The sequence below is a fragment of the Chelon labrosus genome (assembly GCF_963514085.1).
Source record: "Chelon labrosus genome assembly, chromosome: 22".
NCBI classification, from domain to species: Eukaryota; Metazoa; Chordata; class Actinopteri; order Mugiliformes; family Mugilidae; genus Chelon; species Chelon labrosus.
In genome coordinates this window covers 16,617,396-16,634,863 of record NC_140355.1, presented here as the reverse complement: position 1 = coordinate 16,634,863, position 17,468 = coordinate 16,617,396, and the positions used below count along the sequence as shown (strand labels likewise).

The following is a 17,468-nucleotide window of genomic DNA, read 5'->3' as shown; positions in this document are numbered from 1 at the left end:
AACAAGAAAACCCCAACAGTAACCCAATCCAGCTGCTGGAGGAGAAACCTGTTTCTGGTTCAGGTAACTATCAAAGTTGAAGCCCGGGCACACAAACCACTGCAGTATACTTGTGTCATGTGCATAAGTCCTTGAGGAACCTCAAAGGGTAAAAAATCTCCTGTGCAAATTTAGAGATGTGCAATCATGCTAATATCCTTTAACTGTCTTGCCTGCAGTACACAATTTGTTATACACTGTGTCCATTATGTCCAGAAAATAAAATACAAATCAGATGAAGGCACTGCACTAGAAAAGAGGAGTGAATTATTATATTAAAAAAGGACAGACACTTATTTGACACATTGGAAACAGTGATATTCCAAGTCAAGACAACATTGTTGAAACTAATGAAAGCAAGATCAGTTGTGTTCTTGGCTAAATGAGTCTCAAAGTTCCTTGCTGATTACGGTCAGACATGACTTATGAATTCTGCATGATATTACAGTTTAAGTAACCCTGTCGGGTTATAGCATTTTGCAGAATAACTTTTTTCTTTGCTCTCGATTAAAGTTGCAAGAACAAATTCAAGGCATGCTAAAGCTAAAAACAAGGACAAAAAGCCTGAATGAAGATGGGTAAACATTTTATATAAACAAGAACAGAACAGCAGGTGTAGAACAAAAGTTATTTAATATTGTCTCAGAAGATTTACGTTGATCTGAAATAAACTGAATGCGTCTTAAAGAGAAATATTGTTAGCATGTGTAACCCACAGAAAGTGGGTAGTTGAGGATCTGCCAGTGCAGCCAGAGCTGCATCACTGCATGCAAGGTTCAAGACAAGTCTGCCACCAGCTGGTTCAGTCAGAGGCGAGAGCAGATACTGGATGTTGCAGAAGTGGAACCAAAGTATATGCACAAGAAGAGAGAGGTTTCCTGGTCTGGACAACAAAATTTAATACATGACTTCTCAACAACTATTTTTTCAAGGTCAACTTAATGCTCCAGAGGAGAAGCAGCTAAGAGCATCACCATCAAAAAGTAAAAAAATGAATTCCCCCATTTTCAAAATAAAAAAAATTTAAAAAATAATCTTTTGATTCCCTGATTTTTTTTATTATTATTATTATTATTATTTTGCACTTTAAATACAAAACTGACATGGCCATGAGATCAGACAAACCATGATCTTGAATCCACAAATGAATCTGTTAAACATGCCTTTTTTCACCCCCTAGTGTTGTCATGCTTGTTCAGATATAGGCAAAGGATCTATTGCAAAATAAAGAGCTCTCTCTTCCCCTCTCCTATACTCTGAGGTTACCATGGAGACAGATATAATTCAGTTCTTGATGTTTCTCATAAAAAAAAAAAAGCCTGCGTACATATTTTCATCTGCAACCATAGCGACACTTGACATTGTCCGCGCTATCTGTAAAAAGCAAGTCACCATAGCGACACTAACCATCCAGGCTGTGTCATAGATCATGTGTCCTGGCTGAGTATGCCTCCTCATCATGAGTGAAATTTAGGAACCCACTGGTAAACAGGGTTTATTTGGTCAGGTTGAAACATGTTATTACACTGATGCTCAGCCCCGCGTGGTAATGCTCAAAGAGGCTGAAAGACAGAGGAGACGTTTGGCATTAAATGTTAAAAAAAATCAACATTATTATTTACACTAGATTAACACGCACGCTTATGAGTGAGCACCAGTAGTGCAACAGATGTGCAGGTCAGGATCTATATATTGCTGAGAAATCCTTTCGATCAAAATGCATCTATGTATGCTTCAAACCCAAATTTAAAAGATGCCACAGTTTGTTTACAGTGGCTTGTAATTCATTTTATGTTGGAGCCCAATAATCTGAGCCAAAAGATAATTCAGACTAAAAAAAACAAAACAAAAACAAGGCTCCTTATTGAAGGGAACAAATATAGCAAGCAATATTCTTGCTCCTATATCGTGCACTGATCAGTGATTGGAGTGAGCCCCATTTGAAGCTTGCAGACATAGTATAGGTAATTATTTTTCATAGATGCACCCCTTCTTGTGCGTCAACCGTACGTCACACTAGGCCTAATGGCCAACCGTACAACAGTGTTGGTGTGTGTGTGTGTATGGGGGGGGGGGGGGCTTTCATCCAATGCATGGCTTCAGAGTAACCACAACACAAGAGTTTACATCCATATTGTTGTTGTTTTTGTTGTGCACACCACAGACACTTGACCCACAGCTGGACACTCACAGTGCACAACTAAACTGCAGCAGATGTTTTTTTTTTTAGTTGATTTTATTGTTATTATCAAATAAATTCCCATGAACTTGTGAGAAATAAAATCTCTAGGGTATCGCGACCATCTCCTCTATAAACCCAGTCCCGGTGATGGCTGAGGGGTGGGGGGGGCGGGGGTGGTGAGGTGGTGGTGGTGGGGGGGTGTTGGGGGTGCGCTCGTCCTCGGCTATAATCGATAGACGGATGCAGGTAGCCTTCCTCCCTACACACGCAGCATCACCACGCATCCTTACTCCACAGTGCAGTCTCTCTTATTTTCCTCCCCATCACCACGCACATGAGAAATCGCTCGTTGGGGGTGGGGGGGCCCTGCTGCCTATTGATCTCCAAACATCTGGAACACCTCATATTTGTTTCACGAGGCAAGAGGCGAGCAGTCTGTGGCCGCGATAGAGGGGAGTGAGACAGCAGCAGCAGCAGCAGCAACAGCACCAGAACGGACCACTTGACACCTTTGCTTCACGGCATCGATATGCAGTAGTGTGATACCAGCTCTGCGGAGACGAGAAGGCCAGTCCATGGCATCTTGATATTAAAAAACCGAGGGCTCTGCGCATTCCTCACCGACAGTCTTTCTTTTTTTTTCTTTTTCCTGCGGAGTCGAAAGGATTAAGTTGGCCAGATAAAAGGCGGCGAGGAAGGAAATCTTAACAATAATTCAATTTGACCAAGATTCTGTGTGGGGGATTCGTGGGGATATCATTGGACCTGCGATGGACTCCAGCGCGGGGGAATATGGCATGGCTCGTTTTGGATTGTTTTTGCTTTTGATGGGGCTGTGGAGATTTAGCGATGCTTGCCCCGCGTCCTGCTCTTGCAGCATCTCAAGGATTGTTTGTATTGATTCTGTACCGGGGATCGAGGATTTCCCTGCCCTCGCGGAGGATGACATGGAAAACATCACGGAGATGTGAGTGTGTGGAAATGATCATGATCGTGCTGACAGCTTATTAACTCATTGGGATGCAATGCGTAAAGAGCTCCTTTCGATCGTGTAGGTCGCAATAATACTAGATGGTTAGTGTTATATTAATAATAATAGTAATAATAATAATGATACCTGATAACATCAGCGGCAGCGTTAATACCTGCAGGCCTAATATTATAATGTGGATGCAACATCAGGTGTGTCCCCTTAATGTCAAACATAACCTTTTTTTCCTCATAACCAGTGGGTTTGTCAGATCATGTAGTCTAGTATATGTGTGCGTGCGTGTGAGTGTGTAGCCGGGGATAGTGGTTGCGCGTCAGACGCGCGCGTTTTATGGTGGCGAGAGTGCGCGTCAGGCTTATTTGGATTAGTCGGTGTTTTCCTTTACAAAACAGCTCCAGAGGCAGCGGTGGAGTAAAGATGTTGAGGCCCCGGCGCACCATCCGTCCAAGGTGTTAGAATTGGTCTTTTAGGGCGTCGGTGTGAAATAACAGCGTCTGAATATGACCACATTGTTGGCAGATTACACATGAGATCACATCAGTTGTATACAGCCCGGCAATAGGCTACCCACAGTTATGTAGCCTTATCTGCGTCAGTGTGTGTGTGTAGGCCTGTGTCGGAGCGTATACCTGCTACAACCCTGCACAACTGCATGGCACCCAGTGGAGAACGTAGGGGAGACTGGGTGAGTTTTCTGAGGCAGACAGGCTGGAGCTAGGCGTCACATCGTGAATGCAGCCTACTAGGCGTCTCCTGTGGTAACGTGATTATTCGTTTCTCCTTACAGCAAATCAAATGAGAACTTGAATTCGCCCCTCAAATTTGTTTGCGAAGTGTGCACATCTGACGAACCGATTCTGCAGATGTCACCCTAAGAAAACTTCGCTGAGAGATATCTGGCTGCACCTTTGTGCAAATCAAACGAATTTAAACATATCCTATTTGTAATACTTACAGCAGCACTCACGCTTTAGATGGATGGTGCAATTTTATGTTACAATCCACAGGTAAACAAAAGTCACCCCCATGAAACAGGGCAATACAATTTTATCTACTTTATTCACATTTTCAGGTCATATAAAACCTTAAAAATGCTTTTTTAACGTGTCATTCAAACTCACGTGTCTCTAAATATTGTAGTTGACATGATTTCACCTGTGTGATGTCCTGGAAAACCTATGAAATGTGCAGTTCTGTACCTCGTTTTCAAAAAGAAATAAGGGGAAAAGTATTGGTTGTCTCTTGTCAAGTAGTAACATGCGAATTAGATGTGGTGCAACCAAAAATCAGGGCAGTTGTGGCATTATTAGACTACAAAATGCACTGAAAAAATAAATAAATAAATAAAACTTTACTATTTCTGCATTCCCTATAATAAATAAAAGTGGTATATACCTTGGAGATATAGCAGGACTACAGTTTGGTCCGACTTATAACCAAAGGTGAAAACAACAGTCACTGTATTCAGTTTCATTAAATACACACTTGTTGTACACTTGTGTTCACTTTACACAAACTTTAAATTGCATGCATGTTGTGTACGAACCTGCATCATAACTGGTTTTCCTTTTTTCCCCTCCATAGATACATTGCTAATCAGGTCCAACTGCTTGACATCAACGACAGCAATTTGAGGCACTACATAAACCTCAGAAACCTGTAAGTATCACACAGAGTGTTTTGTCATAACTGTTTTACATTAAAACTGTTCAAATAACTCTGCAATTTTACTTCCAACAGAACGGTGATGAGGACGAGTCTAACGTCAATATCACCAGACGCCTTTTTTAACAATACAAGACTTCAATATGTGTAAGAAGCCTTACAGTTATTATATTACCGCACATGTGAGTATGCTTATTTTGGATTTTTATTGTTTTGTTGTTTCCTTTTAGAAATCTCAGAGACAATAACCTGTCAACACTGTCATGGAGAACATTTCAGAACTATAATATTTCATATCCGTAAGTGACGCATGTAGATAAAAATTATCAGCACAGCTTCCTTTTTTTGTGTGACTGAAGTGAAAGTGTTGTGCTATTTTGTTTTTTATTTTTAGGCTCATTCTGTCTGGAAACCCCCTGGAATGTGTTTGTGAGAACTTGTGGGTCAAATTGAGGCTACTAGAGGAAGTAGACAGTCCAGAACTGAATTGCACAGATGGAAGAGGAAGGGCCAGGGACTTTATTACACTCACTCCACCAGATTGTGGTAAGGTGAAACCATAATATAATAAGGAAAGTTGGGTATTGGACATTTAGAGGGCCTTAATGGGAACATAAATTGAAATAAAGACCGGCGGAAATACGGGAATAACTAAAGTTTTGTATCTGAACAGATGTTAATCTTTACGGCATGTTTCTTGCAGTCGTTCCCAAAGTAGAGGTCACTCCCAAAAACGTGACCAAGAGGCAGGGGAATAACGTCAAAGCTGTTTGCAATGCGTCCGGCTCCCCTCGTCCTGATATCACGTGGAACCTCGATCTCCTCGTGACCCACTACGAGGTGAGGTGGCATGGCTTCGCACTTTGGGCTCCTGACTTTTCAAGAGAATGCTATTAGAGTGAAGAGTTGGCAAAACTACCTGTGTGAAAGGCCAGCCATGGGCACTTAGATAAGTAGTTTGTAGTAGAAAATAGCTCAAACAAGTACACAATGTACACCTGTTTGAGTAACATGTGCTAAAAACTGAAGTTATTTGTATTAAATCAAATTTGTAATGCCTATAAACTTTCATCTTAACAAAATACAAATGGACGTAAAGTTGAGTGCTATAGCAGGGTAGGGATGATAGGGTTGGTCTTGGTGTTGTCATGAAGTCTGTCAATATTAATTGGAGTCTTGACTTGAATTTGAGCGCTCTGAGACTAGTGTAGGACTTCAGACACACCAAAATCTTGGTAAAGCAGCTTGAAAACTGCACCGAACTGTTCAGCTTTGAACAAAAAAGTATTCAAATCATTTAGCTAAATGATCAGCAAACATTCAGAGACGTGAAACACTTGGAGTTTACTCATGAAGGCTTGTGACTCAACACAGCCTCAGGGTTTTGCAACTTATCTAAATATTAGACTCTTAACAATATGCAAATTGTATGAATTGCAAAGGTATGAAGTCTATTTGATTTATATATTCTATGTTTCATAAAAATACACATTGTTGTGGTAGTTTTCTTCACACTTTAATGGTCAATGTTCATACAGTTTGCATTCAGCTAATTAAACTCATTATTTACATTACTTTTACCTATTTATTGTCACTATCCTTTAGCTGGCTATTTAAAATGATCCTGCAAATTGTCAATCCATTACTTAAACACAATTTCAACTCTTCATCCATTACTAATAGCTAATAACTTTTACTGTTATATACATCACTTTTACCTAACTGTTAGCTAGTTCATACTATACAGTTTTTCTTCACTGCGAATCCATCACTTTTAAGGGTTTCAAGGGTTTTTAACTTTATCTTTTTTACTTCTGTTTTTTTTTTAGCAATTTGTTGGCTTTCTGATTATTTTAATTGTTAATCCAGTACCTAACTATAACTATGCTATTTTAAACCAAAGGCTATGTTGCTTGTTTCACTGTTCATCCATTGCTTTTACCTACTTAGACAATAGCATAATTATCTGTTTCACTATTAATGCATTACTTTTTATCAGTTACTTTTCTTTTTACTCAACTTTTATCCAGTAACGTACATTAAGCTAACTTATTCAACTTTTATTCATTACCTTTAGCTAATCATTTTACTGTTTACACATGCATCTATTACTTTATTTGGCTATTCAAACGCTTCACCCATTAGCCTAAGTTTAGCTATTCAGACTCAACCATTAGCCTAGGTTTAGCTAACTATTCAAACTCTTCGACCATTTGCCAAGATTTAGCTAACTATTAAAGCTCTTCAATCATTAGCCAAGGTTTAGATAACTATTCAAACTCTTCAACCATTAGCCTAGGTTTAGCTAACTATTCAAACTCTTCAACCATTAGCCTAGGTTTAGCTAACTATTCAAACTCTTCAACCATTAGCCTAGGTTTAGCTAACTATTCAAACTCTTCCACCATTAGCCTAGGTTTAGCTAACTATTCAAACGTTTCAACCATTAGCCAAGGTGTAGCTAACCATTTCAACTCTTCAACCTAGTCTACTTTTGATGATTTGTTTCGACACTTCGACCATTAGCCTAGGTTCAGCTAACTTTTTGCCAATTACTTTAGCTAAATAGTTCAGGTCTTCAACCATTACCTATATTTTGCTATAACTGTTTAAGCTTTACGTTGATTACATTTAGCTAACTATATCAATTGTAGGGAAAATATGTGGGAAATATGATGTAAATAACACTGTGTTCGCAGATTGATCCGATGGAGACAGAGAGCACCATCACCTTATTCGGCCTGTCTCCTGAAGATAATGGCAAGGTGATCATATGCAGCGCCGAGAACATGGTCGGTCAGACTGAGGCCACTCTTCAGCTCAATATTCTGTGTAAGAACTTCAACTATAGTGTACGCCTTTAGAAATTCTGTTTACATTGCTAAGTTTAATTTGTTTAATGTCCTCTGTGATGAGATTTTAAATGCCTTGTTTTTCCAGTGAAGGCAGAAGGCTCCTCAGTTTGTTATCATTAGTGTCTCCCGGCAAATCTTATTGACACTTCATGTTTCCTGTCCATAACTCTTCCTCCTGTAAAGCTCCTCATGCCTTGCCATACACCTCAGCTCATTTAGTCCTACCCACCCTTCTCCTCATCCCCCTCTTCCATGTATACTTGTTGTCAGTGTTCAAATATTGTGTGATCAGTCTCTTGCCTGTCTTCCCCGTACATATCTTCCCCAATTGCATCTCCTTGCTTTGAAAAAAGGCTGCTTTTCCTATTGGCTTTCTTCCTGGTGTTTATTTCCTACCATCCCGTGATCACTCTTCCTCTACTGTTGCCTCCGTGTCAGTTGGCCCCACCATCCAGAATCTGCTGCCTCCAGAGAGGGACCACCACTGGTGCATCCCCTTCACGGTGACAGGGAACCCCAAGCCTAAGCTGAGGTGGTACCACAACGACGTGCTTCTGCTGGAGCAGGACTTTATCCGCACCATGATCCACGAGTCCACCGAGAACGAGGACCACGGCTGCCTGCAGTTGTCCAACCCCACACACATCCACAATGGCGAGTACAAGCTGGAGGCAACGAATGAGTACGGCTCGGTTGCGAAGACGGTCTCTGCCCAGTTCATCGACCCGCCGAACATCAGCCATACAGGTAAATTGTTCATTTAGTTAGAAGTCCGCACTTTCCAAGGCTAGATAGATAGTCTCTAATATTATATTTTTTTCTTCTTTCTTTTATTTTTTTTACAGAAGATCCAGATTACTGTAAGTAACAACAGATGCTATTCATGTTAGTTAAAAAATAATTATTTAAAATAAACTCTAACGATGTCCATTTATCTTTTCCTCCTTTGGCCTGTGGCTGCATCATTCGCCCAGATACTGGTAAGTCCTAAGTACAGGACTCAGGATTTGACACCCATTAGTCAGCATTACAAAACCTCTGCACTTAATAATTGTTATTATTTCTAAATCCTCAGATAAGTATTTTCATGCGTTTTATTTCAGACACGCCATTCCCTCCACTGAATGACAGCGTTGCAGTAAGTGATCCTAATCAGTCGATCCCATCTGAAGCAGAGGTTCTCTACCTTTTAACTTGTTACCCCTTAAAATACATTTATATTAGTTTAATTCTCTACTATCCTGTCATTAATCTCTTGACTCCTTATGTCTTCTCTTTTCCTCCCAGGTGTACGTTGTTGTGGGAATCGCTGGAGTTGCCTTGACTGGCTGCATTCTGATGGTGATCATTCTGAAATATGGAAGAAACTCCAAGTTTGGAATTAAAGGTTAGCCATTTGGAAAAATACATTTATGAAACACTTTGCAGCAACGGCTAACTAGTTTAGCCTAAAGACCCAGGATACCTGTATCACCTTGTTTTCGGTGTTTGTGCTATGCTAAGCTAACCATAGTTTATAACGCATTATAATTCATATTTCAGCTATCCCAGGCTATATCACTGCATAACGTACACTTCACTGTAGGATTAGACACATTAACATATCTTTTCGGTGTGTTATCAAGAATTCCTTCACATGTATACATAATTATGGGCGCCTCATTAGATTAGTAATTTAAAACTTATAATAAGTAATTCTAGTATATATGAAGTGTTAGTGTTTCCTCTGTGTCAGTGTAAAAATTACTAGAGGAGTTTGGGAGTCCCACTTTGTGCTGAGCTCACGCTTTCATGTTGTTCAGGATGACTGTGATCGTATGAATCTTTTATAAAAACCTGGATTCCCTCTTTCCGTCTCTTTCATCTCCGCAACCCTCCTCCTCCTTCACGACCAACACCCTCCACTTCTTCTTCTCCTTCTTCTTCTCCTTCTCCTTCTCCCTCCGCTCATCTCTCCCCTTCTGCGGCTCCCTAGGCTCCTCCTCAGTCATCAGTAATGACGATGACTCCGCCAGTCCTCTTCATCACGTCTCCAATGGCAACAATACCCCGTCGTCCTCGGAGATGGGTCCAGACGCAGTGATCATTGGGATGACAAAGATTCCCGTCATTGAGAACCCGCAGTACTTCCGCAACTCCGGCAGCATGCTGAAATCTGACACGTGTGAGTTACCGCCTCGCTCGGCAAACGCCGGGTAACCTGGGCCTTTTCTGATAAATCCATGCAGGGATCACTGCGAGGAGCCGTATTTACTGTCAGCTTCCTGCTGCACTGTGATAGTGACTCCAACTGGACAGTTAGTCCACGGAAGATGTGCAGAAACGGCAGCTTTACGGAAAGCTTCACTCTGCAGTCTGAAGCTGAATGCATATGAGTTATTATACTTTGAAGAAAGCTCAAAAATGATCATCAGTAAGTCAATCACAGGACTTTTTATCTCACAAATTATGCAATATTTGGTAGATCGTGACTGACATTTCTGCATATCATATACAAATACATAAAAACATTGTTTAGTTGGAATAATTTGATTTAATACAGAACAACAACTGATGCAGAGAAACATTTTACATCCACTAAATAATCAAGATGCACTCCTGACCTTGGCAGTAATTTAATCTCATCTGCACTGAAGTTGTCCAGCACATCAAGAGACACAACATCGTACTGAAGCGGGAGCTGGGAGAAGGAGCCTTTGGGAAGGTCTTTCTGGCTGAGTGCTACAACCTGACACCGGACCAGGAGAAGCTCCATGTGGCGGTCAAGGTACGGATCAGGAAGCCGCTCGCTCGAACAATCAATGCGCTTGACATTCAGTTTGTATTGATCAGACGTGCATTCTTGGAGGTAACGTTTCTCGCTGTGCGCCTCTCGTCTTCGCCTTCACCGTCAGACTCTGAAGGAGGCCAGCGAGAGCGGCCGGGCGGACTTCTACAGGGAGGCCGAGCTGCTCACCAACCTGCAGCACGAACACATCGTCACCTTCTACGGAGTGTGCGTGGAGAGCGACCCGCTCATCATGGTGTTTGAGTACATGAAACACGGCGACCTGAACAAGTTCCTCAGGTGGGATCATTTAGACTTTAAACACTGGCATGTGTTTGAGGTATTCTCTTCTTTAGTATGAAGCTGCAGCCACCAGCCAATTCAGAGGGAAGGGTGAAGACTAATGCTCACTAATTAACACTTTATATGAATGAATTATGAAGTATATGAATGGTTTTACAAGGGGCTATATGGCAGACATACACTATATTACCAAAAGTATTCGCTCACCCATTCAAATGATCAGAATCAGGTGTTCTAATCACTTGGCCTGGCCCCAGGTGTATAAATTCAAGCACTCAGGCATGCAGACTGTGAAACAAGACATTTGTGAAAGAATGGGCCGCTCTCAGGAGCTCAGTGAATTCCAGCGTGGAACTGTCATAGGATGCCACTTGTGCAACAAATCCAGTCGTGAAATGTCCTCGCTCCTAAATATTCCACAGTCAACTGTCAGCTCTATTATAACAAAATGGAAGCGTTTGGGAAAAACAGCAACTCAGCCACGAAGTGGTAGGCCACGTAAAGTGACGGAGAGGGGTCAGCGGATGCTGAAGCGCATAGTGCAAAGAGGTCGCCGACTTTCTGCACAGTCAATTGCTACAGAGCTACAAACTTCATGTGACCTTCAGATTAGCCCAAGTACAGTACGCAGAGAGCTTCATGGAATGGGTTTCCATGGCCGAGCAGCTGCAGCCAAGCCACACATCACCAAGTGCAATGCAAGGCGTCGGATGCAATGGTGTAAAGCACGCCGCCACTGGCCTCTAGAGCAGTGGAGACGCGTTCTCTGGAGTGATGAATCACGCTTTTCCATCTGGCAATCTGATGGACGAGTCTGGGTTTGGAGGTTGCCAGGAGAACGGTACATTTCAGATTGCATTGTGCCAACTGTGAAATTTGGTGGAGGAGGAATTATGGTATGGGGTTGTTTTTCAGGAGCTGGGCTTGGCCCCTTAGTTCCAGTGAAAGGAACATTGAATGCTTCAGGATACCAAAACATTTTGGACAATTCCATGCTCCCAACCTTGTGGGAACAGTTTGGAGCGGGCCCCTTCCTCTTCCAACATGACTGTGCACCAGTGCACAAAGCAAGGTCCATAAAGACGTGGATGACAGAGTCTGGTGTGGATGAACTTGACTGGCCTGCACAGAGTCCTGACCTGAACCCGATAGAACACCTTTGGGATGAATTAGAGCGGAGACTGAGATCCAGGCCTTCTCGACCAACATCAGTGTGTGACCTCACCAATGCGCTTTTGGAAGAATGGTCAAAAATTCCTATAAACACTCTCCTCAACCTTGTGGACAGTCTTCCCAGAAGAGTTGAAGCTGTAATAGCTGCAAAAGGTGGACCGACATCATATTGAATTCTATGAGTTAGGAATGGGATGGCACTTCAGTTCATAGAATGAGTAAAGGCAGGTGAGCGAATACTTTTGGTAATATAGTGTATGTTTCTCAAACGGGAGCAGTGACACGGTCGGGTCTTACCGCCGTATGGGAGTTGCCAGGTAACCAGCAGAGACTCCAGGAAGCCACTCCTCTCAGCCAAGAAACAGTCCAGCACACGAGCCACCAGAAAACAAACACTGCAATGTCTTATGAGGAGATGATATGTTAGATCCGGCATCCCGTCTTAATGCTGAGCTAAGCTAACCACATTCATTCAGAGACAAGAGAATGGCGATAATCTTCTGGAACGACTCTCAAAACTGCCTTTACCGTGGTTGGCCATGAGTCGACCCGTTCTGAATCCGTGCTAAATAGGTTCTTGAGAATTTTATGAAATCATATTTTCAAGTGTTAAAACCACTTAGATAGCAAACAACGAGCGTCAGTGTCTGAATATGCCGTCTGCAAATCGTTTCAACGAACGTCTTTATGTCTTAAATAATTAATTGATTAATTGAAGAACAGAAAATGAATCTGCAACCAATTTTCTTGCAAAGTTGCCACAAAAAAGTCAGAGGATGCAGCTTCTCACATGTAAATATTTAAGGGTTTTCTGTGTCTGAAATGTTAATGACAAAGCAGCTCATATGAAACAGTATTTCTGCTAAAAACAAAGGTCATGTCGCTCTTACTTGAGTTATTTGACCAATCGTGGTCGACAATGTGGCGGTCATAAAGTAAATAAATAAAAAACAGTCATATTAATGCACGTCTACATACGGTATGTGGCTTTTGGGGGCAGGTTGTCGAAGAAGGAACAATGTCCAACAGTGAGACATCGCTCATCTCTAAGTCATTCCCATAAAACTGACAATATCACGTTCACATACAGTATTACCGTAATGACAGGCCAATAATAGAGAGCTTCCTTTGGTCGTGTCAAATTCTCCTGCAGCTTCATGGATTATTTTCTAACCTATCCGCTGGTGTCCGCCTGCAGGTCCCACGGCCCTGATGCGGTGCTCATGGCGGACGGTCAGCACAGTATCCTGGTGGAGCTCACCCAGTCCCAGATGCTGCACATTGCCCAACAGATTGCTGCTGGCATGGTCTACCTGGCCTCCCAGCACTTCGTCCACAGAGACTTGGCAACGAGGAACTGCCTGGTAGGAGAAAACCTGCTGGTCAAGATAGGAGACTTTGGCATGTCCAGAGATGTTTACAGCACAGACTACTACAGAGTGAGTATTTGAGATAGTTTCCTCTCCCTGCACTTTCTCTTCTCTTGCTCACACAGATGCTCACACACTCATGCATGCTCAACGTCCTTCTAATATATAAATATATATATATACACACAGAAATATGGAAATGCACAAATATGTCATTAGAATTTTACTCTGGTTTAGGTCTGAAATAGCTGTGCAGCTGCAGAAATGAAAATTTAAACCAGAGGTATTTTATCTATTTTTAAAACCATTTAAATGCAAATTCTATAATCTGCATAAAATTACTTCCTCCATGGTAATGAGGGCCAACAGTGCAAAGAAAAAATGCATGGACAAGGGCAAGGAGTTAACGCGTCCCTTTGCTCTGCATGAATCACATTAAACCGCAGAGACGATACGGCGTGCGTACTGACGGGCATGAGAAGATGTCACATATATAAGTGTGTCACAGTACAGATCAGTGAAGCAGAACTTTGCATACGTTGAGGGGCCAGATGGATTTGTTTAAATCGGCCCATCCGTGGTGTCTCAGATCCCAGTTTGAAGCCCACAGCGCCCTCTCCTGTCCGAAGTGGATCCAGCCAGATGTGTGAACACACACACACACACACACACACACACACACAAAACATTTCTGAGACGATGCCTGCATGCGATAAGATCTGCTTAAAGAGAGCCTGTCACCAACTCCTCATATCAGACGTCATAATCAAACGGAAAGCAAGGCGATGCCCTCGTCTCGTCTGCAGCTGCAAACCGAAAGGAACCGTGTCGTACGGTGAATCTGATCAAAGAGGAAAATGAATAAAACTCAACTTAAAACAAGACAATTTTACACGTGTGCACCACCGTGGATCGGCCAGTTAGAAAAAGCCCATGACTATCTACTGCATTTGTATCAGAGTGGGTCGGCTAAGTAACGGTAACACAAAACCACAAACCACACGCCCCCAAGAAATCATCATATATCTCATTAGCACCTTTATAAAACAGTTTCAGCTCAGTCTGAATTGCGGTTTCTGCATATATGCACATAAGTTTACTTTTAAAGACCTTTTTAACAGCATTTAAAAAAAGAATTCAGTACTTGTTTCAGCCCAGAGTCAGAAAAAATAATGAAAACTTGTATTTTAGTCAATGGATCCCAGTAATATTTATTACTCAAGGTTATCAACAGGAAATTAGCCCATGACAATTTGAATAATCGACCATTCATCGCTCAATATGCATGTCAAACGTTTCACCGTTTCAGCTTCTCTGTTGTTTTTTTTTTTGACGGGTATTTCCCCCAGACCAAATGGAAAAAAATTATTAAAAAAATCCTAAATCCTCCATCGCAGCCCTAACGCTGATATCTCCTTCATAATTTCATGAAGTAATTAATCATTAAACATGAGCCTGACCTGGTTAAGCAGCAGAAAATGGGTGGATGAATCAATGTGATGGATGAATTACCCGATTAAAAAAGGTTCATATGAATTTAATGGACTGTGAGGGTTTTAAAGGGAAAACTGCTGTGGTAAAATCACATGCAGACACATTTTACCTAAAAAAAAAAAAGTTGCTTCCTACAGCAGGTTATAAATAAAAGACTTAAAATTAAGTTTCAAGGCTATTCCATAACTTCTGGTGTCTTTTTTGGGAGCAACAGTAAATATAGTTGCTGTGTAGGTAGGTTGTCTAAACAGAATGATATCCTCTGTGGACCTTGAATAGCATCTGATGAAATTAAAATATTTTAGGATTCGTCCTCTGCAGACCATGATCTCTGTGATTGCCGTCCTCATATAGCCTCGTCCTCCCTCTGTCTCTTTGCAGGTGGGCGGCCACACGATGCTGCCGATCCGCTGGATGCCCCCGGAGAGCATCATGTACCGGCGGTTCACCACGGAGAGCGACGTGTGGAGCCTCGGCGTGGTGCTGTGGGAGATCTTCACCTACGGCAAGCAGCCCTGGTACCAGCTCTCCAACAACGAGGTCAGACGCCCCGCCCCTGCCGCCGCCGAACGTCACGCTCGCTCACACTCATTTTCACCTGATTGTCTTGTCGTGGCGAAGCCTTAAAAATCCAAAGGTTCATAATTTGACTGAAAAAAGGGAGCGTTAGGTTTGGAAATGGTCAAACATGTGAAAATAGCTGACTTAAAAGAAACATATTTTGCATTTTTCCTTCACATCTGATGCCCTAAACCAGGGGTGTCAAACTCAATTTTAGCTCGGGGGCCACATACAGCCCAGTTTGATCTAAAGTGGGCCAGACTAGCAACACAACAGGATAATAATATACAAGTTACGACAACTCCAGACTTTTTCCATTTGTTTTAGTGCAAAGAAGAACATGTAAATTCAGAGTATGTTTACTCTTAATGAAACATCCTTTAAAAAAGTGAAATATCTTAAGAAAAATAAGTGCAATTTGTCCACAGTTTAGTCCTGGGTCTCAGTGTTGTGTTGTGTCCACTTCTCTTTCTACAACAGTGGACAAATGAGGGATAGCTTCTATGTAATTTTCGCAAAATTCATGCTGCGGGCCAGATTAGACCCTCTGGCGGGCCACTTTTGGCCCCCGGGCTGTATGTTTGACACCTGTGCCCTAAACTATTATTTCAGTGGTTAAATTAGAATTAAAAGTGGTTTCACCTAATTTAATGAAAATAATTTAACTGAAAACATCTTGGTTACTTTCCGGTTTAGAAAATAAAAGTCGTAATTATTATTTGTAAGTTGTTGTGAGCACTTTTTACAAGACAAAGGCTCCACTCGGAAATAAACACTGCTTAAAAGTCACTATTGGCTGCATTATGGGAAGTGTAGTAGCCATTGTTGGAGGTTAACAAAGGCTTCACAGAAGGGAACTACTAATATGTGAAAGATTCTGCGTTATTGCAGTAAATGTTCAAGGAAAGAAAGTTTATGTCGTGCCGCCACTAAAATAAGACAGCCTTCCTCAAACTCCTCAACGATATGAGCCGACTACAAATTCAGCTGTATTTTTAATCAAATATACTTTATGTGGTTTGAAAGCACAAAGCCTCACAATTCAGATATATCAATACCACAGCAGTCGATCCAGGTTTGTAGTAAGTGTGCATCCCAGTTTCCCAGCTTCTAGTAAAACTAAACAAGTAATAAATGGAGAATGAACAGAGGTTTGTGTAGGCATGGGTGCTTTAAAGGCAAGACCTGCAGGACAGCCTTCTTATTTAAAAAAATCATCACATCACAATAATTCATGCTATTCTGTGTCCTGCAGGTGATTGAGTGCATCACCCAGGGCCGAGTGCTGCAGAGGCCCCGCACCTGCCCTAAAGAGGTGTACGACCTGATGCTGGGCTGCTGGCAGAGGGAGCCCTACATGCGTCTGAACATCAAGGAGATCCACGGCATGCTCCAGAGCCTGGCCAAGGCCTCGCCCGTGTACCTGGACATACTGGGCTGATGCGCCAGCGTAGTAGTACCGCGTAGTATGTACTTTTTTTCTTTTGTTTTTCTTTTTTGCGTGCATGTGTGCTTCGTGCGTGGATAAAGTGTTCGTGTGTTCTGCTGCGGAGAAGGAGGAGGAAGGAAGGAAGGAAGGAAGGAAGGAAGAAGAAGAAGTGACAGATGCGTGACTGTGTACAGAACCTGGCTGTAAATGGTGTAAATGTCCGTGTTCCCATCGCATCGAGAAAAGCCTTAAATTTTCAGTGGGTTTTTTGGTTCTTCTTTTTTTCCGAATCGGTTCGCAAAGCGAGGCATGTTTCACCAACGGAAACCAAAATACATACAGGATTATGTAACTTTATCCAAACCATTAGCACTCCAGCCGGGGCATACAGTGTGTATTAAAAAAGGCGGAATAAATAGACAGCAGCTCGTTATATTTACATCAAACCACCGTCCTTGTGTGCTCCATATGTGCTGGATATGAACAAAGGGAAAATAATGTGTCTCTGTTTGATGATGGATAGCGTAAGGACACATCTTTGTAGATAGAGCGTCTCATCGTCTGCTGCTGGAGGATAAAAATCACTTTACGGCTGAAGCTTTTTCTTTTGTACGTCTTCGGAATATTTTAATATTTGTA

At 41.9% G+C, this 17,468-nt stretch overlaps 1 protein-coding gene across 1 annotated transcript; it reads left to right on the top strand.

Annotated features, from left to right (window-relative positions):
* Positions 1–2,991: 2,991 nt before the first annotated feature.
* ntrk2b (neurotrophic tyrosine kinase, receptor, type 2b) lies at positions 2,992–17,074 on the top strand (the record flags this gene model as incomplete). The annotated part of the gene is made up of 16 exons (XM_084571659.1): positions 2,992–3,188; positions 4,797–4,871; positions 4,953–5,024; positions 5,108–5,176; positions 5,272–5,423; positions 5,581–5,717; positions 7,577–7,709; positions 8,171–8,479; positions 8,836–8,870; positions 9,020–9,119; positions 9,708–9,896; positions 10,369–10,499; positions 10,627–10,799; positions 13,174–13,414; positions 15,221–15,379; positions 16,656–17,074. 16 exons carry the CDS (start codon positions 2,992–2,994, stop codon positions 16,839–16,841), a joined length of 2,358 nt encoding a protein of 785 aa, XP_084427785.1. The 3' UTR covers positions 16,842–17,074.
* Positions 17,075–17,468: the final 394 nt, after the last annotated feature.